The 23,662-nt window shown below is 44.9% G+C and overlaps 1 protein-coding gene across 4 annotated transcripts; it reads left to right on the forward strand.

The window, feature by feature from the left end:
- The first annotated feature begins 201 nt into the window (after positions 1 to 201).
- On the forward strand, positions 202 to 23,400 carry AAMDC (adipogenesis associated Mth938 domain containing). 4 transcript variants are annotated; one of them, XM_077807191.1, is made up of 4 exons: positions 202 to 273; positions 10,054 to 10,202; positions 20,958 to 21,053; positions 22,001 to 23,400. In XM_077807191.1, exons 1-4 carry the CDS (start codon positions 210 to 212, stop codon positions 22,139 to 22,141), a joined length of 450 nt encoding a protein of 149 aa, XP_077663317.1. In that variant the 5' UTR covers positions 202 to 209; the 3' UTR covers positions 22,142 to 23,400. The 4 variants fall into 4 exon arrangements, with proteins under 4 accessions (XP_077663317.1, XP_077663333.1, XP_077663325.1 ...); XM_077807207.1 differs by lacking the exon at positions 202 to 273 and adding an exon at positions 343 to 381; XM_077807199.1 differs by lacking the exon at positions 202 to 273 and adding an exon at positions 431 to 547.
- Positions 23,401 to 23,662: the final 262 nt, after the last annotated feature.

A 23,662-nucleotide genomic window follows, 5' to 3' on the forward strand; every position in this document is an offset into this window, starting at 1 on the left:
CAACAGGGGGCGCCGGCCAGAGCGGCCCTACCCGCCTTCTCCCCCGCCCGCCTCGTGTGACACAGGAACGAAAACAAGGCGGGGGCAGGAGGGAGGATGGGAGGGGGGCGGGGCCGGAATCCAGGGCAGCCAATCAGATCGAGACGGAGGAGTCGGCTCTTGTTACTCTCCGAGCGCGGGGGGGGCGGCCTGTGTCGGGGAGCTGGCCAATGAGCGGCGGAGGGGCGGGTCCCCCCAAGGGCGCAGCGGCCTCGCGGCAGGGGGCGAGCGGAGGTGGGCCTGCTGCGTGAGCGCGGGCCGCTGGCGGGGCGTTGCCAAGGGGGCGGGGCAGGGGCAGGCTGGCTGAGGGGACAGTAAAAACGCCGCCGGGGGCTGGGAGAGGTAAGAACAGGCCCCCGGGAGGTGGGGCGCGTGTGCCTATCCCCGTCCCTCAGGCAGGGGCAGAGGTGAACGGGCTGCCCTGGGGTGGGGAGGGGTGTGTAGGAGCTTCCTTCCCGGGGGCGGTCGGTCAGACAGACGCCCTGCGCGTGGCTTTGGAGGGCGTGAGGTAACTGGCGTGTCCCTGGGGTGGGGGTAAATTGGACTCTTCTCTTCCCCAGGGTGGGGGATAAATGGGGTTTCCTTAGAGGGGGCTGGAGGGGTAAATGGGGTTTCCATAGAGGGGGCTGGGGCGGGAGGGGTAAATGGGGTTTGCACGGGGGGGGGGCGCTGAAGGGGAGGGATTTATGGGGTTTCCCCCTCAGGAGGAGCCAACTGTCACAGAATCTGCCAGTGCCAATGTTCCATCCTGTTTCCAACATTCCATCCGGTCTTCTGTTACAGAGATGTCACCCCCCCCCAAAAAAAAACCATCTTGCTTGCTGCAAGCCTGATTCTGCCACCCTCATGCTGGGGTGTGTTCTACTCAGCTGGTGGGGCTACAAGCAGAGTAAGATATGATTATAAGAAAGGATAGTCCAGTGATTAAAATGTAGCCTTACTTATAGTCATGGCTATTTTTAGTAAAAGTCACAGACAGGTCATGGGCAGTAAACAAAAATTCACAGCCCATGACCTGTCCCTGACTTTTCCTAAAAATATCCATGACTAAAACTTGGGGCAGGAGCTTCCTGGGACCCCTGCTGGTGGTGGTGGGGGGCAGCATGCAGCCCAGGACCCCCACCGGTGCTGGGGGAGGGGACAGGCAGCAGTGCAGAGCCTGGGACCCCACTGGTACTGGAGGGGCAGGGCTGGACAGCAACAGCATGCGGCCTGGGACACCCACTGATGCTGGGGGGGCGGGTTGGCGGTGCTGGCAGGCTGCATACCTGCCTCTGTGCCTTCCCCCTTTTTCCCCCAGCAGCAGCAGACTTAGTTTGGGTATGGTAGGGGGCAGGGGCATGGGACAGGGTGAGGAGGGCTTTGGGCGGTGATTACCTGGCTGGGAGGCTCCCTGGAAGTAAAAACAGCCCCCTCACTCAGTTCTGTTCTAGGCAGACACGTGGCCAAGCAGCTCTGCACACTGCCTCCACCAGTACGCACCGCTCCGCAGCTCCCAGCCAGTGGGAGCTGCGAAGCCAGCACTCTGGGCGGAGGCAGTGTGCAGAGCTGCCTGACCCCACCTCCACCTAGCAGCTGAGCAAGGAGGATGTCACCACTTCTGGGAAGCCCCCCAAGTAAGCACCGCCCAGAGCCTGCCTCACGCCATCCCATGCCCCAGACCCTCCCCCTCCCACACCCAAACTTTGCTGCTGTGGGCACAGTGGCCTGAGACTGCCTGGCTGCCTGGCTGCATTCACAGAGGTCATGGAATCTGTAACTTCAGTGACAAACTTGCAGCCTTAATTATAAGTATGTTCAATAAATAGTTATTGTGCATAAAGGTGGCAGAATCAGATGTTAGTTAAACAGCAGTAGAAAAAAGAATGTATGTTCCTTCTGCTTTAGCAACCTATCATAGCTGCTTGAATGCACCTATAATGGGCAGTTGGCTGATTCCCAATAACTAGGCTCTTTTTCCGGGTGCTGACATTCAGATACACTGCTTAGGATGCAGTAAGAAGGGACTATTTTCTCCCAGATGGCCCCATGAGGACATAGGTTCTTGATCAGTAATACTATCACTAGACCATTACCTCGAGGACAGGTCCAGGATTCAACTTGCTAAATACCAAATTTGTGATTGTCCTAAAATTAGTACACACCATCAAATGTCAGAGGAAGGAGACAGAAATTAGTCCCATGTATCATTCCAACAAGATATTTTAAATAAGTTTCAAGAATTAAATTGTGTTTTATTCTCCCCATACAGGGCTTTATGTAATCTTGCCCCACTGTGTTTCTGTTCTTGATTCTCCCATTACCCCCACCCCACTCCATACACTCCTCCCAGTTCTTTGTCCTTCACTTCTTTTTACCATTCTCAGCTTTGTGCCTTCTGTCATGATCCCCTTATGCCTGGAGCAATCTGATCACTAGTTTACTTTCTCCCGATTAAACAATGAAGCTAAACTAATAATTTCCTAAACCAGAACTTTTTGATTCTTAAACACTAAATCTGCCGCCTCTTCTGATCCCCTTCTTTTCTATAATTTAATCCTGCCCCCCCCCATTCCCTATATAACTGTCCAATCATTGTTTTTGATATAAACCTCCCATAACCCTGACTCTTAACGGCTGCACCATCTCTACTGTTCCCTTTTTACAGGTGCATAAAAAGTCACCTTATCTCACCTATTTATCCACCCCTCTCTCAGCAGTCTTGAGGAAATATTATTGTCCTCTGATCAGAGCTTACAAACTGCCCTCCTCCATAGTCAAAACTCTTTGATGGTGACTGACTCCTTTGTTCTCATCCTCCTTGATCTCAGGCCAGACTTGGATTTTTATGAACCCCTTTGCTCTCCTACACCATCTCAATGCACAGTTATCTCTGATTCCCTCCTGCCATACATACCTTTCTGATCACTCTGCCTCTTGTTACTCTGCACCAAGATCTAACTCCACAGGGAGTTAGGTGCCTAGTGTTGGATCATATTAAAGAAGTTCTGTATTAAAATCACAAATGAGTTTGATTCCCCATAGTTTAAATTCCAGGGTATTACTAATTAAGAGGTCTCTTGGTTTTTGGTACTGTTTCTCTCCCTCTATGTGTGAAACTTTCAAGTTGCTAATTGTGTTAGTACATTCTAAGACAAAAAGAAAAGGAGTACTTGTGGCACCTTAGAGACTAACCAATTTATTTGAGCATGAGCTTTCGTGAGCTACAGCTCACTTCATCGGATGCATACCGTGGAAACTGCAGAAGACATTATATACAGACAGAGACCATGAAACAATACCTCCTCCCACCCCACTGTCCTGCTGGTAATAGCTTATCTAAAGTGATCATCAAGTTGGGCCATTTCCAGCACAAATCCAGGTTTTCTCACCCTCCGCCTCCCCACACACAAACTCACTCTCCTGCTGGTAATAGCCCATCCAAAGTGACAACTCTCTTCACAATGTGTATGATAATCAAGGTGGGCCATTTCCTGCACAAATCCAGGTTCTCTCACTCCCTCACCCCCCTCCAAAAACCACACACACAGACTCACTCTCCTGCTGGTAATAGCTTATCCAAAGTGACCACTCTCCCTACAATGTGCATGATAATCAAGGTGGGCCATTTCCAGCACAAATCCAGGTTTTCTCACCCCACCACCCTCATACACACACAAACTCACTCTCCTACTGGTAATAGCTCATCCAAAGTGACCACTCTCCCTACAGTGTGCATGGTAATCAAGGTGGGCCATTTCCAGCACAAATCCAGGCTTTCTCAGCCCCCCCCCCCCCTTCCTGGGGACATACACACACACACAAACTCACTCTCCTGCTGGCAATAGCTCGTCCAAACTGACCACTCTCCAAGTTTAAATCCAAGTTTAACCAGAACGTCTGGGGGGGGGGGGGTGTAGGAAAAAACAAGGGGAAATAGGCTACCTTGCATAATGACTTAGCCACTCCCAGTCTCTATTTAAGCCTAAATTAATAGTATCCAATTTGCAAATGAATTCCAATTCAGCAGTTTCTCGCTGGAATCTGGATTTGAAGATTTTTTGTTTTAAGATAGCGACCTTCATGTCTGTGATTGTGTGACCAGAGAGATTGAAGTGTTCTCCGACTGGTTTATAAATGTTATAATTCTTGACATCTGATTTGTGTCCATTGATTCTTTTACGTAGAGACTGTCCAGTTTGACCAATGTACATGGCAGAGGGGCATTGCTGGCACATGATGGCATATATCACATTGGTGGATGTGCAGGTGAACGAGCCTCTGATAGTGTGGCTGATGTTATTAGGCCCTGTGATGGTGTCCCCTGAATAGATTTGTGGGCACAGTTGGCAACGGGCTTTGTTGCAAGGATAAGTTCCTGGGTTAGTGGTTCTGTTGTGTGGTATGTGGTTGTTGGTGAGTATTTGCTTCAGGTTGTGGGGCTGTCTGTAGGCAAGGACTGGCCTGTCTCCCAAGATTTGTGAGAGTGTTGGGTCATTCCTTCAGGATAGGTTGTAGATCCTTAATAATGCGTTGGAGGGGTTTTAGTTGGGGGCTGAAGGTGACGGCTAGTGGCGTTCTGTTATTTTCTTTGTTAGGCCTGTCATGTAGTAGGTGACTTCTGGGAACTCTTCTGGCTCTATCAATCTGTTTCTTCACTTCCGCAGGAGGGTATTGTAGTTGTAAGAAAGCTTGACAGAGATCTTGTAGGTGTTTGTCTCTGTCTGAGGGGTTGGAGCAAATGCGGTTGTATCGCAGAGTTGGCTGTAGACGATGGATTGTGTGGTGTGGTCAGGGTGAAAGCTGGAGGCATGCAGGTAGGAATAGCGGTCAGTAGGTTTCCAGTATAGGGTGGTGTTTATGTGACCATTGTTTATTAGCACTGTAGTGTCCAGGAAGTGGATCTCTTGTGTGGACTGGACCAGACTGAGGTTGATGGTGGGATGGAAATCGTTGAAATCATGGTGGAATTCCTCAAGGGCTTCTTTTCCATGGGTCCAGATGATGAAGATGGCATCAATATAGCGCAAGTAGAGTAGGGGCTTTAGGGGACGAGAGCTGAGGAAGCGTTGTTCTAAATCAGCCATAAAAATGTTGGCATACTGTGGGGCCATGCTGGTACCCATAGCAGTGCCGCTGATCTGAAGGTATACATTGTCCCCAAATGTAAAATAGTTATGGGTAAGGACAAAGTCACAAAGTTCAGCCACCAGGTTAGCCGTGACATTATCGGGGATAGTGTTCTTGACGGCTTGTAGTCCATCTTTGTGTGGAATGTTGGTGTAGAGGGCTTCTACATCCATAGTGGCCAGGATGGTGTTATCAGGAAGATCACCGATGGATTGAAGTTCCCTCAGGAAGTCAGTGGTGTCTCGAAGGTAGCTGGGAGTGCTGGTAGCGTAGGGCCTGAGGAGGGAGTCTACATAGCCAGACAGTCCTGCTGTCAGGGTGCCAATGCCTGAGATGATGGGGCGCCCAGGATTTCCAGGTTTATGAATCTTGGGTAGTAGATAGAATATCCCAGGTCGGGGTTCCAGGGGTGTGTCTGTGCGGATTTGATCTTGTGCTTTTTCAGGAAGTTTCTTGAGCAAATGCTACACCACCCTTGTTTTTTCCTACACCCCCCCCCCCAGACATTCTAGTTAAACTTGGATTTAAACTTGGAGAGTGGTCAGTTTGGATAAGCTATTGCCAGCAGGAGAGTGAGTTTGTGTGTGTGTCCCCGGGAAGGGTGGGGGGGGTGAGAAGCCTGGATTTGTGCTGGAAATGGCCCACCTTGATTATCATGCACATTGTAGGGAGAGTGGTCACTTTGGATAAGCTGTTACCAGCAGGAGAGTGAGTTTGTGTGTGTGGTTTTTGGAGGGGGGTGAGGGAGTGAGAGAACCTGGATTTGTGCAGGAAATGGCCCACCTTGATTATCATACACATTGTGAAGAGAGTTGTCACTTTGGATGGGCTATTACCAGCAGGAGAGTGAGTTTGTGTGTGTGTGGGGGGGGGGGGGGGCGCGGAGGGTGAGAAAAACCTGGATTTGTGCTGGAAATGGCCCAACTTGATGATCACTTTAGATAAGCTATTACCAGCAGGACAGTGGGTTGGGGGAGGTATTGTTTCATGGTCTCTGTGTGTATATAATGTCTTCTGCAGTTTCCACGGTATGTATCCGATGAAGCGAGCTGTAGCTCACGAAAGCTCATGCTCAAATAAATTGATTAGTCTCTAAGGTGCCACAAGTACTCCTTTTCTTTTTGCGAATACAGACTAACACGGCTGTTACTCTGAAACCTGTCATTCTAAGACAGAATGTGTTCTCAAAGCAATCCTTTGTAACAACTACTCACACAGAGAGAGACTCAAAGCAATACCCTGTAACAACAGAAACAGTACCCAGAGACTCCCCGCCCTTTTGTTGTATTCATCTCGCTTTGTTAACAATTGTGATTAAAATAGAGATAGAGGATGTATGTGGATGGATGCTTGGTGTGGATAATAACTGAATGATCAGGGAGGTGCCAGCCTAAGAATTCAGTGTCCATCGGCTGAAGAAGGTGTCAAGTGGAAATAACCAGAGGACCCCCGGAGGGCAGACTGGAATCCACCCAACAGCTTCACAAATGGGAGAACCAAAGAACAAGATAACATCTGGCAGTACGGAGCCGACAGAAATGTGCCATCTGCTGATTGATTCAGCAACAGCATGATGAAGCAATTCCCATAGACTGGCATAGGAAGAAATTCCTATAAAAATGGACTCTAGAAAGTGAGAACTTTGGGGTCTGATTCTGCAAACCAACTTCCAGGAGCGTCAGATGAGCATCTGACAAGGCCCTGCTCCCTCCTCATGTCCAGGCCACCTGGCCAGTGGCTTGGCATGAGCAGCTCTAAGGCTGGTAACTATGATAACAACCTTGCAGAACCTGAGTGTGTGTGTGTGTGTGTGTGTATGAATGTGTGAATAAATATGAAATTGAATGGAATGTTATAGCTATAATTAACTGCTTACTATGATTCTTTCTGTATTCACAATAAATGTGGCATTTTGCCTTTTTCCCTTTAATAAGATCCTGCTTTTTTAATTTTATTGGTATAACACCAGGTGCTTTTGAAAATCCCATTTGGCATCTAGCCGCATATTTAGGTGCCTAAGTAACTTTAAAGATCTGGTCCCACACCTCTTCTTTGGAGTTCCACTAGATTTAATTCCTGGCCCATTGCTGTTTTCTTTCTATTTTCTTCTTGTGTGAACTTCTGTCAGACTTTAAATGTACTTGCCACTATTATGCTGATGTTACCAACTGTTCACATCCTCTTATATTTCTAATGATTCCTTCCTGTCCACTGTCTCTGCCTGTTTTGAATATGCAGAACATGTGGTTTCATCTTAACCTACTTTCTCAATGTCTCAAAGACCGTGAAAGGGCAAGAAAAGCATCCCCAAGCACAACTCCATTTCCCTCCTTGACTTACGTCTCCTGCCATAACCTCTTATATTGCCTCCACACAGTCTGTAACCTAGGCATCATCCTTGATTTTAAGTCTCTCTCTTCCTATATTGCCTATGTTTGCTAATCTACCTAACTTAATCAGCTCCCTAACACTGCCCCTGTTATGCATGTCATGGCTGGAATCCTCCTCCATTCCTCCACTACCTCTTGCCTTGGCAGTTGCAATTCATAGGAAAATAGGAATTGCTATAGAAGATCAGAAGGGGGCCTGGTATCCGGTCTCTGACCTTAAATCAGGAATCTCAAACTCAAATCACCACAAGGGCCACATGAGGACTAGTATATTGGCCCGAGGGCCGCATCACTGACACCTTTTCATATGAAGGTACAAAAGCCCCCCACGGCTCCACCCCTTCCATGAGGCCCTGCCCCTTCCTCAAAGTCGATTATTTGAGGAATAATCAAATAATTCCTCAAATTATTTTTGGCGCTCGATTATACAGATATTTCGATATTTTCTGGCGCTCGATTATACAGACCCAGTTATTTCAACCTCTCTTCCTATGGAAAGTTTTTCATACCCCCAATCAGATGTTACCTATCTAAAGAAAACTATAGCTCCATTCTGTATAATCTCGAGCTATTGCAACTCCATAATACTTGTTTCTTAGTAAACTCTCACAAATATTTCATGCAGAAACTCTCCTGTTCAGAGCTAACTTCTAGATGGTCTGCTCTGTTGCTTTTATTCTTTGGTCTGAGTCGGTGAACAGAGGTGAGTGACTGATCTTTTCTGTCTTGAGACTTGCCCTTGTTCTTCCTTTCTTCTTCTGTTGCTGCCTCACTTCACATACCTCTCAGAAATGAAGATTTGAGTCTCCACATGAAAAGAAGCTGGCTCCATGGCATTGATTGCAGACATGTACTGAGAGAACATAGATCTGGTAGAGCTGTAGTGTTATGCAGGGGACATCCCCTGCGAACAAGAGTATCAGGCACTTTGTCCTTAGCTTCGGAAGGAGGCAAAAAAAAAAAAAAAGTTGTCCTATTATCATGCTATAAGCATAAATGCTGAGGCAGTCTAAAGCCTTTGCCGACTCTCAAGTAGTAGTGCTGTTTGCTCTTGATGTGACATTTGAGGCAGCAAACTCAAATTCATTCTTGGCAGTCAAAGAAGAGTATCTACTGTCTGTCTGGTGTCATAGTTTGCCTTGGTGTATGTAAGGGGGGAGAGGGGCTGTATTGCAAGGTTACTGTAATGTTATTTGAGCCTTTGTGCAAATGTTAGCAGGTTTTTCCTTAAGATTTTCCAAGAGGACTGAAAATCTGTTAATCCAGAGATTGCTCTTTTGTGAGGACTCTCTCATTAATTAGCAACACCAGGCTTTCTGTAGTGGATTTTGCTGTTGAATTTGAATAATTTAACACAACTTCAGGATGGGGAAATGTTTCTCTGGGTGGAAATCTGGATAGACTAGAGAAGAGAATGTAGTTTTTAAGTGGGTGGTTGAATTCCATACATTTAATTAAGGGGCCTTTTAACTATTCACTTTATAAAGAGAGTCCACTCTTCAGATTAGTTGAAACAGGATGAACAGAGCTCTCTTCAGTGCAGAGATAGCATTTCAATAGAAAACTGATTGTTTCCAGCCCACCCCACTCGCGAACTGAAGGACAGAAAGACAAATCTCTAGGATGGTGGTCTAATGTCTATTAAGCCAGTCTAAAGCATTTCTGTTTACCTGCCACCCTATCATCTGTGTGATGAGCTGAAGTCTGGTGGAAGATTCATATCAGAGATCCATCTCTGGTGCTGTAAAGACAGTCTGGCTCCCCCCCCCCCCCGCCCTTCCTGGTTTCATGGGAAAAGGGAGCATTTTGTTCCTTTATAGTATCTTCCACTGTCCCTGATCACTGCCTGTATCAGCCTGTGATGGGTGCATTAGAAATGCCTAAAGTAGACTGACAAAAGAATGGTGTAATAGCTTTCAGCCATCCCTTCTCTGCACAATGACCCCACACGCAAGCGGGAAAAAGCAAGGGTGGAAGAAACAACAGTACGCAAACATTCTTAAAAGTTAGTCCTTTGTATAGCATACAGTTGTCTTTCCTTGTTCTACTGAATACATTTGAACCTTGATTTAAAACTAACAAGGCAAGTATCTTGCATTTTATCCTCCTCCTCCAGCTCATCTTAGGCACCATAACCATCTATCTAAGTGTTGATATTACCATAGTATCTGAGCATCACCCAAGAATTTATGGCTTTATCTTTGCAAAACCCCAGTGAGATAGAGAAGTAGTATCATTCCTGTTTTACGGATGGGGATCTGAGACACCAAGAGGTTAAATGTCTTACCCGAGGTCCCAAATGAAGCCATTGCCAGAGCTGAAGACTGAACACACATCTCCTGAGCCCCAATCCAGTGCTCTAACTACAAGACTATCCTTCCTTCCTTCCTCAGCACTCATTGTGAATAACATCTATATTTACTTACATTTCAAGCTCCTCAGGGCATGAACACTTATTTTTCTGATAAGCGCCATACATGTTATGGTGCCATGTAGATAATGTTGTTTATTTCAGACCTTTTCAATTTGATGATGTCTTCTCCTGAAATCGCTTCCCTTTCATGGGGTCAGATGATGGTGAAAGGTTGTTCTACAACTTATAAGGACTGCAAAGTGTGGCCAGGTGGGAGCCGAACCTGGGATTGGAGAGAAACGGGGACAAATGTAAGTACATTGCATCCAGAACTGGACACAATACTCTAGTTGAGGCCTAATCAGTGGAGTAGAGCATGGAGAATTACTTCTCATATCTTGCTTAAACACTCCTGCTAATACATCCCAGAATGATGTTTGTTTTTTTTACAACAGTGTTAAACTGTTGACTCATATTTAGCCTGTGCTCCACTATGACTCTCAGATCCCTTTCTGCAGTACTCCTTCCTAGGCAGTCATTTCCCATTTTTTGTGTGTACAACTGATTGTTCCTTCCTAATTGGAGGACTTTGTATTTGTCCTTACTGAATTTAATCCTGTTTACTTCAGACCATTTCTCCAGTTTGTCCAGATCATTTTGAATTTTAATCCTGTCCTCCAAAGCACTTGCAACCCCTCCCAGCTTGGTATCGTCCACAAACTTTATAAGTGTACTCTCTCTATGCCATTGTCTAAATCATTGATGAAGATATTGAACAGAACTAGACCCAGAACTGATCCCTATGGGTCCATACTCGATAAGCCCTTCCAGCTTGATTGAACCTCTGGGAACGGTTTTCCAACGACTTATACACCCACCTTATAGTAGCTCCATGTAGGTTATATTTCCCTAGTTTGTTTATGAGAAGGTCATGTGAGACCATATCAAAAGCCTTACTAAAGTCAAGATTTACCACATTTACTGCTTCCCTCCTATCTACAAAGCTTTCTTTGACAGGGTAACAAGCCATTAGGTTGGTTTGACAAATCTGTGCTGTTACTTATCACCTATTATCTTCTAGGTGTTTGCAAATTGATTGCTGTTTGAAAATCACACAATTAAAGCAGTACAACCCCTCTAATGTGGATGCAGTTATATCAATATGAAGTGCTTATACTGCTATAGCTCTTCTGCTATGGGAAGGGAAATAAGTTTATACCAGGATAAAGCATCTTTATCAGGGATGGGCAAACTTTTGGCCCGAAGGCCACATCTGGGAGGGGAAATTGCATGCAGGACCATGAATGTAGGGCTGGGGCAGGGGGTTGGGGTGCGGGAGGGGCTGCGATGTGTTGGAGAGGGTGCAGTGTGCAGGAAGGGGCTCAGGGCAAGTGATTGGGGTACAGGAGGGGTGTACAAGGGGGCTCAGGGCAGGGGGTTGGGGTGCAGGAGGGAGTGCGGGAGTGGTCTCGGCAGGGGGTTGGGGTGCAGGGTGCATCAGGGAGCTGAGGGCAGGGGGTTGGGGTGCAGGATGGGGCTCAGGGCAGAGGGTTGGGGTGCAGGAGGGGTTTGGGGTGTGGGCTTCAGCCCAGCGCTGCTTACCTGGAGTGGCTCCGGGGTGGCAGCGGTGCACACTGGGGCCAGAGTAGGCTCCCTGCCTGCCCTGGCCCTGTGCTGCTCCCGGAAGCGGCCTGCACCAGGTCCCTGCTGCCCCTGGGGGACGGGAGGGCAGAGGGCTCCACATGCTGCCCTTGCCTGCAGGTACCTCCCCCAAAGCTCCCACTAGCCGCGGTTTCCCGTTCCCAGCCAATAAAAACTGCGGGGGGTGGTGCCTGCAGGCAAAGGCAACACATGGAGCCCTCTGCCTCTCCTCCCCCGTGGGCCGCAGGAATGTGGGGGTTGACAATCCTGCGGGCTGGATCCAAAGCCCTTCCAGGCCGGATGCTGCCCGTGGGCCATGGTTTTCCCACCCCTGATCTTTATGCAAATATAACCGTGTTCTCAAAGCAGAGGTTGTACTGGTATAACTATATCAGCAAAAAACCCCACACACCCCTAACCGAAAGTTAAATGGGTACAAAAGTTATGAGTAGACCAGGACTGATGCTCTTGATCCTGAACCTACAACTATATCTTGTGTGGGTACACACAGAACCCCACTGAAGACAAATGGCCTGGTGCAAACCCAATTGCAGGCCTGGAACCCTTGTTTAGGAGCTCAATATAGAATCTTTAGAGAAATTTCTTCCAGCACTGAGTATTAGTTTGATACTTACAGTATACAGCGCCCTTTGTGTAGTGATCTTAAGTGACTGGCAAAGGGGGAAAATGTGGATTAGTAAGCCCCCCCTTCCTTTTTTTTATTGTGCTACTTTATTATGGAGAAGAAAGGCCTGAGGGTGAGGGGTCAGTTTTATTTTTTCTTTTTACATTAGAAATTCAGATCTTATCTACCCTATTTTTTCCTTTAAGAATCTCTGGATGACTGGAGAACTAGAAGGTTTATAATAGTAGAAAAGTCATGCAAATGAAACCTGATTAATTGAGCAGGAAGTGATTTTTAGTTAGACTGTTTCAAACTTGTGTTTTGTTAACACCTACAATATGCCTGGGAGGAATATGCTGTTTATAAAGATTCAAACCAGCACCCTTCAGCTGAAGGCTGAGAAAGCTTTAAGTCCATAGCAGCCTCATCTGAGGACTCCTCCAGCTAAAGCAGGGAAAATAAGATGCAACATTCCTGAAATCTATAAGGTTAAAAAAAAATACAAGAAAAAACAGACCACCTTTATTCATTATCAAGAAGCAAAAACACACCCATATTTTTCCCTTTGCAGGTCACTTTTAAAGCTCTGTACTTAAGTATTATTTTCCTCTTGCAGATAGGGAAGCAAGCAAGGAGCAATTATGTGACTGGGCTAAGATCATACAGCAAGTAGCAAAAAAAGGGAATAGAACTAAGGTTTCCCAGCTCCAAAACTGCTAGGAAAAGGTTCTCTTTATTTGATTAGCAGACTGGGAACGTTTGTGATAGTCACAACACTAGCCTCATGACCCAGACAAGGGTGTGCTTCCTCTGGGGATGTTTCCATGGCTGGGGCTGAAGCCTGTGCAACAGGTGATGTCATCAAGGATGCCCCTCGTGCTCTGTGCTCCTTAGAAATAAATTGCTTCCTTTGCTGCTGTGCTGACAAATTGATGCCTTGTAGGTAATTCTCTCCTTGGGAAAACTGCATAACTGGCTCTGCGGGGTTCTGTAGCTTTAAGGACTAACAGTCCCTCTGACCTTAACCCTGGGGGATAAAAGGCAGCCTCCCTGGCTGACTGCACTTCTGTGCCAGCTGCTAATGGGAAAAAAGGAACAGGATTCCTGAGAGTTAGAGTGGAGAACAGAGAACAACAGACAAAGAAATTCTACTGCAGTTTCTCTCTCCCCGAGCCCCCAAATCAGGAGAATTGACTGGGATAATGTATTTGCACCCATGTTAGATATCCCTCCCCATGAAGCTTGTTTGTTAAGAAACAGACAGCGCTCCCCTCAGAGAATCTTTCTGTAAACAAAAGATTTTTTTTTTTTTGGATCCTAGGCTTTAACGTCTCCAAAGTGTTGATCACAGGCAATGAACCCTCACGAGCATCTAATTATTGTAATTACATTAAACCATATCTTTTCCTTTTGCTTAGGTCTAAATGACTATCGTTAAAGTACACAAAGGTTTCTAGCATACCTCAGAGGCCCATAAGGAATTTTCTCTTTCATAAACACACTTTTTAAAAACGGTTAAATCCACCCAGGTGAGTAGTGTAGGAGAGGACATTCAAACCTACATGGGCTAAAGGGATGGGATACTCTCTATTTTCCCTGTGGGGGCTAGAGCAGCCTGGTATTTATGCCACGTTCCTAGCCTGAGGAACTAAAGATGAGACCCAGATGTCACATGGCATTGCAGAATGGGGATGATAATATTGCTGTAACATGGTGGTTTCCTTCACTTGGAACTTAAAGAGCTGGTGAAAAGTTGCCTTCAGCTTGGAAAGACTCCTGCTTAAAAAATAAATCTGACAACTGACAATAACAGTACACAGTGATTAAAGAACAGGGGTGACATGCAATGAAAAGAGTTGTCTGGTCCTCTGTAATACCAAAGATTGGGGAAGGAAGAAACGTAGATCCCCAAACCATCAGAGTATCTGCCAGATGGCAGAGTTGGGAAACTGATGAAACACCAAGAACAATGTTATTAAATTGTAGGCTGATGCTTTGGCCTTAGTTTCTACAGTGAATGGGATATTTTCTGGGAGGGAAGGAATGGTTGCAAGTTAGCAAGTTGTCTGATTACATTTATGTGCCTTTGATAGTGGTCTTCCAGAAGAATTGTTCAAAGATCTGCTACAGTGCTGCCTATTTTGTAAGGAAAGAAAAACATGGTCAGTCACTCGGTCACATTCTTAAAGAATATTTTAAACTCTTTAAAGACTTGAATAGATTAATGGTAACAATTTTCACACTGAAAAGAGCCCATACTATAGCCAAATACAAGGCATAGTTCTTCTGTTTGTGTTTACAGTACATTTACTGCTAACCTTATACAGAAAGAAGCAGCAGGAAAGTTAATGTAGGAAAAACAGTGGAAAAACCTTTGCAAAAGTGTGGGAGGTTTTGGTGTGTGTGTTTTGTTTGTTTTTTGTTATTACAGGGAATGAGTAGATCGGGGGGAAGTCACATTTTTTTAATTGTCAAAATCTTCCATAAATATTTTAAGGAGATTAATCTCTTTCATGAAAATAATTGTCTGGATTTAAACATTCCTCTACTAAACATTGCAGCATTAGGATAGTACAGGAGAACTAAAAAATGAAACAGACTATAAACTGAAGTAAAACTGACCGGTATAACTATCCCTACTGAATGAAATTCACAAAATCTACAATATAAACAAGTAGAAAGTTGCATTTAACATTTTCAGTTTTAATAATCTGGGTTGTTTTTTTTTAAAGGTGGGGGTGAATTTTACTCTGTCACAGCTGTGTAATCCTATTGACTTCAATAAGGTTTTGTTGAGTTTAACACTAAACTTTTGCTGTTATTTTAATCTGACAGTATTAATTTAATTTTTCAGTATGTTAGACGTTAGCTGCCAAACTGAAATACTATATAAATGTGCAGAGGGGCTACACATCCTCTCAGTTTATAGGTGTCTATATAGTATGTTAGCATATCAATCATATGATCAGTTGATGACAATCCTCTTTCACTGGTACATTTAAACTACCTAGAGTATCCTCCTTGTGCAGTGTTGTTGTAACCATGTTGGTCCCAGGCTATTAGAGAAACAAGGTGGGTGAAAATATCTTTTATTGCACCAACTTCTCTTGGTGAAAGAGACAAGCTATCAAGCTTACACTAAGCTCTTCTTCAGGTCTGGGAAAGTACTCAGTGGCCTGATCTACACTACAAAGTTAGGTTGAGGAGAGGTGTCTTATGTCAACCTAATTGTGCATGTCTACACTTAAATTTGTCTCCCGCCGCTGACAACACCCCTGATGGCAACATATTAACACTACCTCCCTGAGTGTCCTTGTACTAAGATCGCTGCCACAGAAGTGTAGACGCTGCAGTACCTATGTTGACCCTAACAGTCCTCCAGCAGTTGCTCCACAATGCTCAACAGTGACTGCTCTGGTCACAATTGTGAACTCCATTGCCCAGCAGTCATGGAGACTGGAAGCCCTTCGCTCACCCCTTAAAATCCTGTGAATTTTTGAAGTGCTTTTTCCTGATTGTCCAGCTTGACGAGCCCACCTAGTAGCTCTCTCTTGTTGTGTGGAAGTGCCCAGCTGATCGTACTGGCTACATGATCAAGACACACAGTATACTGTCGGCATACCAGAAGGGCAGGGAGGCCAACACTTGATCTGGAGCCAAGCCACAGACTTGCCTGTTTTACAAAGAGCTGCATGCCATATTTGGTGGAGAGCCCACTAGCACCCCGCAGACCACCCTGGGTACCTCAGAGGAGCCTGACATGTCGCTGCTGCAAACAGCAAGGAGGAGGATGGGGGACATGCAACCAGGAAAGGATCGAACTATGCCACGAGCCAGGATCTGTTTGAGACTCCACTACAGTCCAGTCAGTCGAGCACAAGTAAGCAGGGGAAGGAACCTTGGGTTAGTGTGTAAATGATTTCCCATTACAATATTGTACTGATGACACCTCCAACTTAACAGGACATGGCTTTTCACTACTTTACTTATACTAGGCGAGGTAGCTGTACAACAAAGAGAAGCAGAGTTATCTGCTTCCTATACCCTTGTAGTTAGGTGGGAGGGGGACTGCTGTACAGAACAGTTTGCTTATGTATCAAGAAATGGCCCTAGCACCCTCCTGAGAGAGCTCGATGTAACTTTTGTGGAGGCACTTTGCAATCCTCTCCTGAAGGTTTCTAGGGATGGTAGCCTCATTTCTTCTTCCACAGTAAGACGCTTTCCCATGCCAGCTGACAATAAAACTTCATTAGGCACCATTGCAGTAAACAGGCTAGCAGCACAGGGTACCAGCTGGCTTCAGGACCCCAGCAACAGCTGTGCACTCTGCCTTTGTTACCCTCAGGAGTCAGATATTGACTAAAATCACCACAGCCTGTGGAAAACGGTGCCAATATTCAGTGTCATTGCCCTATACTCAGTTCCATGGAACCAAGCAATTCCCTCCTCATTTTCCTTGCCCCTGCCATGCCATACTTACTGTGGCTGGGGCCGTGCACAATCATTCCAAGGCAGAAGTAGCAATGAGCATGTCTTGTGTAAAACTTCAGGAGAGCAAGGGAAGGGAGTTATAAATCTGAACTTTTGTTTTCTGTTGTGATTATACTGACAGTGGCACTTCTGTGTTTTATCTGTACTGCTGGTGTTGCCCTTGTGGGTTTCCCCTCCACAACTGCAGCATGCCTTAGCCAGATAAGGAGGAGAAAAAAAGGAGGACTCAGGCTGCCAGATCCTGCAAGCCAGAGCTATATCAGATTATAAGCAGAGGGCCTGGGGGAAGGGGGTGTGAATATTTCAGGCTGTATGGAAAAGGAAAGAGCAGACAGGAGAAAGGCTCTGGAGTCCTGGCAGGAAAAGGAGAGGGAGATGCAACAGGACATAATGGGGCTTCTCTGGCAGCAAACACAGCTGTTGCAGACTCTTAGGAATCTACAGGTTCAACAGTCGGGCTTGCTTCCCATTGCAGTCCACAGAGAACTCCATTATAGCACCTGACATGTTTCCATTACTCAATTAAATTGTATTATTTGGGATAATTCATTATTAGTTCCCAACATATGCTGCAGAGTGCCTAGTGGAATTGAAAGCACCCATTTACTTGTTTTTGTATAGTGTGACAAAACTCATAGGCTCAGTGACAAAAACAGTAATAATCAAATGTATAGCAAGCACCACAACATTAAATAGGTGCATTGACAGTGTTATATTCATACATGTACACCAGGCATCACACAATTCCTCCCAAAACAGTAGGGCCAGGTAGAGCACAGTACACCACAACACATTACCGTGGCTTACTGTGAAAGGGCTCCTTCAAAGCCTTCCTGAGCCACGTATCTCCATGTTGAGCTCTTCTAATAACCTTTGTGTCTGGCTGTTCAAACTCAGCAGACAGCTGCTCCACGTCTGTCTGCGCCAATTTTTCTCCCTTTGCTTCACAGATATTATGCAGGACACAGGAAGCAGCTATAACCATTGGGCTATTTTACTCACTGAGATCCAATCTTGTGAGTAAATAATGCCACCCTCCTTTCAAGCACATTCAACTGCCATTCTGCACCTGCTGAGCTGGTAGTTCCTTAGAGCTGTCAAGGTGGCTGGTTTATGGCGTCATGAGCCAGGGGAGCAAGGGGCAGTAGGTCCCCCAGGATCACTGTTGGCATATCAACATTGCTAATGGTAATCTGGCAGTTGGGAAAGAAAGACACTGCTTGTAGCTTTCTGAACAGTCCTGTGTTCTTAAAGATATGAGCGTCATGCACCTTCCTTGAACAGCCAACACTGATGTCAATGAAGTGTCCCTGGTGATCCACCATTGCTGGCATAACCATAGAAAAATAGCCGTTTCTGTTGATGTACGCTGTGGCAAGGTATTCTGGTGCCAAAATAGGGATCTGTGTGCCATCTATCACTCCACCACACTTAGGGAGCCCAACTGCTGCAAATCCATCCTCTGTGTCCTGCACATTGCCAAGAGTCACAGTCCTTCATGGCCAGGGACTATTAATGGCTCTGCACACTTGCATGACAATGGCCTCTGCAGTGGATTTTCCAATTCAAAAATTATTTTTCCACTGATCGGTAGCAATCTGGTGTTGTATTGTGGAGACATGCAGTAATGTCTCACTTCTCCATTGTTAGTACAGCCCTCATTCTGGTGTGCCTGTGCTGGAGAGCAGGGGAGAGCTTGACACACAGATCCAGGAACGTGACCTTGAAAATCCGAAAGTTCTGCAGCCATGGCTCGTCATCCCAAGTCTGCATTATGCTGTGATCCCACCAGTTGGTGCATGTTCCTCGGGCCCAGAAGCAGTGCTCCAGCATCTGCAGCTGCTCTGTGAATGCCAGCAACTACCCTGAATTGGTTCTGTGTTTGACAGCAATCTGTCCTCCTGGAAATTATCATGTTCCCTGCTGATTTAGTCCTCCTTGCAGCTCTGCAAATACCAGAGAATGATGCCTCCAATGCTTGCAACGCTCATGACAATAATGCAGAGCTGTGCAGGCTTCTTGCTTCTGTCAGAGATGGTGGACAGCAAGGGTGGTGCAGCTTCATGGGATTTTTTTTAAAAAGGTGCAAAAATTATGGGATATAGATGACATTATGGGATGAAGAAAGTTGAATGCTGGGACGTTGACCTCTCCTGGCTCCCAGTCACCCCTGCATCACTAGTTTTTGCCCCACCTCGCATTGTCAAAACTTCCCAAAAGACAGTGTGCTAGATGATGGTGAGTTGCACACTGGGATACCTACCCCGGTGCACTGCACTGTGTATCGACACAAGGACTCCTGGTGAGTACACACACTGCCAACGCAAGAAGCCAAGCATGCATGTGCCCAAGCGATATACTAACTCTGGTGGCTTTAGGCTGATGTAACTTGGTAGCAAAAAATTGTAGTGTAGACATGGCCAGAGTGTCACATCTAAATACAGGGTGGAAAAGATTAAAGCATGAGGTGGTAACATATTGCAAGAGACCACTCAAGGTCAAATGGCTGTTAAGACCTCTGCAGTCATGGGAGAAAGGAGGATTAGTGGGTTACAGATTGTTATAATGAGCCATAAATCCAGTGTTTTTGAGTCCATGGCTTATAGCATTTAGCAAAGTTATGAGTTTAAGCCCCCAGGCTCATCTTTTGAAGGCACTGTGAACCTTTGAGGTTTCCTTTGAGGACAAGGTCTGAGAGATCAGATATGGAGTGATCATTTTATGAAAAGCACTTGCCTATGGGTGGTAGGGTGGTTTTTTTTATTTTTCTGTGAGAGTTCATTCAGGAGCATAACAATTGTTTTGTTTCACCCACATAGTTGTTACTGGGGCATTTTTGATGCACTGGATGAGGTACACCACATGATGTGATAGGTATGTGTAGGACCCATGGATCTTGAAAGTGGTTTTTTTGGGGATATTGATCATTCTATCAGTGGAGCTTTGTCTACCGGTTTTGAATCTGTTATGGCAGGGTCTAGTGCCGCTTTGAGTTGGTGTGTACTGGTCTATGGAGCTTGCTTCTGCTGTTGAGTTTCGCAAGGGTGGGAGGTTGTTTAAAAGCCAGAAGATGGTGTTTAGGAAAGATTTATTTCAGGATGTGGTTCCCATCAAGTATGGGTTGTAATTGTTTGGTAGGCTGTATGGGTTCCAGTGTGGGGTGGTAGGTGACAACTAAAGGTGTGCAGGTGGGAGGGGAGGTTCTGCATTGAAGTAGCTTCTCTCAGGTGGTTTGTGTGCCCCATTCCATGATACAATCTACTTCTCTGGGGGAGTATCCTTGTTTAATGAAGGCAGTTTTAATTGTGTTAAGGTGTGTATCCCAGACTTTCTCTTCTGAGCACATTCCGTGTTATCTCAGTGCCAGGCTGCAGATAAACAGATTTCTTGGTGTGTTTGAGGTGATTAGTGGATGTGTGAAGGTAAGAGTGGCGATCTGTGGGTTTTGTGTATAATTGTTTTTAGGATTCCCTTGTTGAAGCTGATTATGGTGTCCAGGATTGTTGATGCTGGTGTGGGAGTGTTCAAGAGATAGAATTATGGTGGTTGTTATTGAATTTGTGGTGGAAATCTACGGGGAGTTTAGGTCGTCTTTCCAGAGGATGAAAATATCATTGATGGCTCTTGGGTACATCAACAGTTTTGGGGTACAGTTTTCCAGAAATTATTCCTCAAGGTGGCCCATGAAGAGGTTGGCATAGTGGGGAGTCATCCTAGTACCCATGGCTGGTCCCATGGTTTGGACAAAGTGTTTGTTGTTGAATGTAAAATTATTATGGGCGAGAATGAAATGGGTGTTTAGCGATGTTTGAGGTGGCTATCTGGAGTGTTGTCCATTGTCTTGTAGATATTTGAAGCAGGAAGTGAGGCATGTTGGTGTATAGGGAGGTGAAATGTCTGATGGCAAGGATGGTGTTCTGAGGGAGGTTGTTACTGTTGCAGAGTTACTGGAGGCAGTCAGTTGTGTCCTGGAGGAAATTGGCCCTTTGTGGGGGGTGTGGTTTGAGGATTGGTTCTGAGAGTTCCACTATTCCTTCTATAGTTCCACTATTCCAAGTAAGAGTGCCTTGACCAGATGTGATGGATCTACCAGGGTTCCCTTGTTTGTGTATCTTGTTTGAGTATCCTTTGACTGGCTAGTGTAACATAAAATGGGTGTTGGGAAGAAAGGGATGTCAATTAGTTCTTGTAACGTTGTTACGCTTTGTCTTATAGCCTGGGATACTGCCACTTGAAAATATTGAGATGAAGCGTTGCTGTTTGATGCTCTCAGCATGCAAACTTAGCACTTTTTTTTCTTCAAACTTAGCATTCTCCAGGTGTGCAGCCAGCTGATCTTGAAGAAGTTGTCAAGAAGGGAGTTAAAACTTTAGTGATTGGTCGTGGCATGAACGAGGCCTTGCAGGTAGGTTTTTGGTCTGACAACCACACCTTGGAACTGCTGATTTTGTTTCCTCTTTAGACAGAGATCATTTTTAACCTTCACAGAGAACAGTCTAGTTCATTTTCAGCCCTGTAATTTGAACCTGTTTTTTTATAAAACCCAGAAACACTTATGAAAAAAGTTGTAAAAATGGAGAATCAGCATTTTGGGGTTAGAGACATTTGCTGAAAGTAACCTCATTTGATGCCGATACATTGGCAGCCCAGTGTCAAACTGTAAGTGGGTTTACAACCTTCAGGAATAGCAGCAACAATGAAAATCTTTAAACAATGTGTTAATTTTTAAACCCTTAAAACTGTTTGTAAACCAGCTCCCCAGCCTGTTGTAATAATGTCTGTCATTGATTACCTTTGCTAGTAATGGTATAGCCAAGTGTCACTTCAGCAGATGATCTGTATCAGCAGAAAGCTGAAGAAATGTTGATCTTCAGGGAAGCTTCATTCACCATGAGAAGCAGTCCACTAGCTTTTTGAACTTGGTTGGCTGAGCGAAATGGGCAGAGACATCCTTGTAGCACTTTCCATACTTGGGAAGGTCTACATTCTGTTACATGTATTAATTCACAGTCACTTCCACCACTATCTCCTGAATTTTCTCCTAATAGTTCAGTTCAAAATTGTATTTAGGAACACGTTAGAGAAGAAGGAATACAAGATGGATATACTTTAGCTATTATTAGATAGTGAAATAAAATTCCCCTTCTCTCCACTATAACAAATTCAAAGTTTATTCCCAGCATATTACCAATTTGGTTGTTACCACAAGTTTATTTTACTGCCTTTGAAACTAGATTTAATTAAGCATTTTTATGAACAAGAGCAACCAGTACTTGTTTCTTATTAGGGGGTATTGTCTGCAAGGAAAAGAATCTAGCATTTGTTCTTACCTTTTCCTTTCCTCTTCCTCAGGTACCAGCATCTACAGTGGACTATCTCAAGAAAAATGGGATTGATGTGCTAGTCCTGCAAACAGAGAAGGCTGTGAAGGAGTACAATGCACTCGTTGCTCAAGGTGTCAAAGTGGGAGGTGTCTTTCATTCAACGTGCTAATGAATTAAACAATACGGCCCTCTTCCCCCTTAGCCAAAAAGTCTTGTGCCTTTTGACTGAAGAAATGATAGTAGTCAGTATTGTGGATTTATATATAGAATTTAAATGAATCTGATTACTCACAAATGTTCTTCCATGGTGCTGGATATGGTAGACTATTTAATCATGATTCCCTACGCTTGTGATTTTGACCTAATCCTCTAGGTCTGAAGGCGTAATTCATCCTCTGACCATTAATGTTTGGCCCAGCTGCTGAAGTAAAATATTCACTTTAAAAACCTGTTAGGAAATGATCTGAGACTTCACTTCTTTTCCGATTTGCAATAGCTATTGGATGATCACATTTGGTCAGTACCAACATGTGCCAGTTTTGAAAGCTCCCAGCACATTTTTAAGAGCTGTATAAAAACAGTGAAAAGCTCTGCCTTCCATTGCCAATCCCTTGAGCTGTCCAAACTCTTAGCTGTGCATGCAGAGTGAAATGATGGTGGATTTGCTTCTTTGGGATGAATACTCTTTTCATAACTTACGATTTGTAAATTTTACATTACATGAAATCAAGTCACTGGGAGCTAAAGAAAAGATAGCCTTAATAGTGAGAAAGTGAACCCTATACTGCGATATGTAGTAGTACACCTCAATAAGGAAAAAAACTAACATATGGTGTGAGCAGTGGGATTACTTCAAACCCTGGCTTTATAGTTAATGAAAAATAAAGCTAGTGTGCAGCATATTAGACGAGCTGATCATTGCTAACTAGCTGGGGAATGGCGGGTGGAATATTTAGATCAGGTGCAGACTATCAGTTGAACGTTAAACACATGCATAGATTTTTAATAAAAGCTGCAGGTTTTAAACCTAATGGTGCCTGTCTTTTTCACTTTTATCTTGTGCTGGACTTACTGTAGCATATGCCCAATTATAAATTATCTGTAAGTGTCATAAATATAAAGGGAAGGATAAACACCTTTAAATCCCTCCTGGCCAGAGGAAAAACCCTTTCACCTGAAAAGGGTTAAGAAGCAAAGATAACCTCGCTGGCACCTGACCAAAATGACCAATGAGGAGACAAGATACTTTCAAAGCTGGAGGGGGGGAAACAAAGGGTTCTCTCTGTCTGTGTGTTGCTTTTGCCGGGACCAGAGCAGGAATGCAGGTCAGAACTCCTGTAAAGGGTTAATAAGCAATCTAGTTAGATATGCGTTATATTCTGTTTTGTTTAAATGACTGATAAAATAAGTTGTGCTGAATGGAATGTATATTCTGGTTTTTGTGTCTTTTTGTAATTTAAGGTTTTGCCTAGAGGGATTCATATGTTCTGAATCAGATTACCCTGTAAGGTATTTACCATCCTGATTTTACAGAGGTGATTCTTTTACTTTTTCTTCAGTTAAAATTCTTCTTTTAAGAACCTGATTGCTTTTTCATTGTTCTTAAGATCCAAGGATTTGGGTCTGTGTTCACCTATGCAAATTGGTGAGGATTTTTATCACGCCTTCCCCAGGAAAGGGGGTGTAGGGT

This window comes from Eretmochelys imbricata, chromosome 1 (assembly GCF_965152235.1).
Source record: "Eretmochelys imbricata isolate rEreImb1 chromosome 1, rEreImb1.hap1, whole genome shotgun sequence".
Lineage (NCBI taxonomy): Eukaryota > Metazoa > Chordata > Testudines > Cheloniidae > Eretmochelys > Eretmochelys imbricata.

What these genes read in the sequence shown, in the direction of transcription:
- AAMDC (XM_077807191.1), top strand. Translation starts at nt 210, where the DNA reads ATGAGCGGCGGAGGGGCGGGTCCCCCCAAGGGCGCAGCGGCCTCGCGG. An exon ending in GCGGCAGGGGGCGAGCGGAG is followed by an intron (nt 274 to 10,053) that starts GTGGGCCTGCTG and finishes TGTTTATTTCAG; the next exon opens with ACCTTTTCAATTTGATGATG. An exon ending in GCATGAACGAGGCCTTGCAG is followed by an intron (nt 21,054 to 22,000) that starts GTAGGTTTTTGG and finishes CCTCTTCCTCAG; the next exon opens with GTACCAGCATCTACAGTGGA.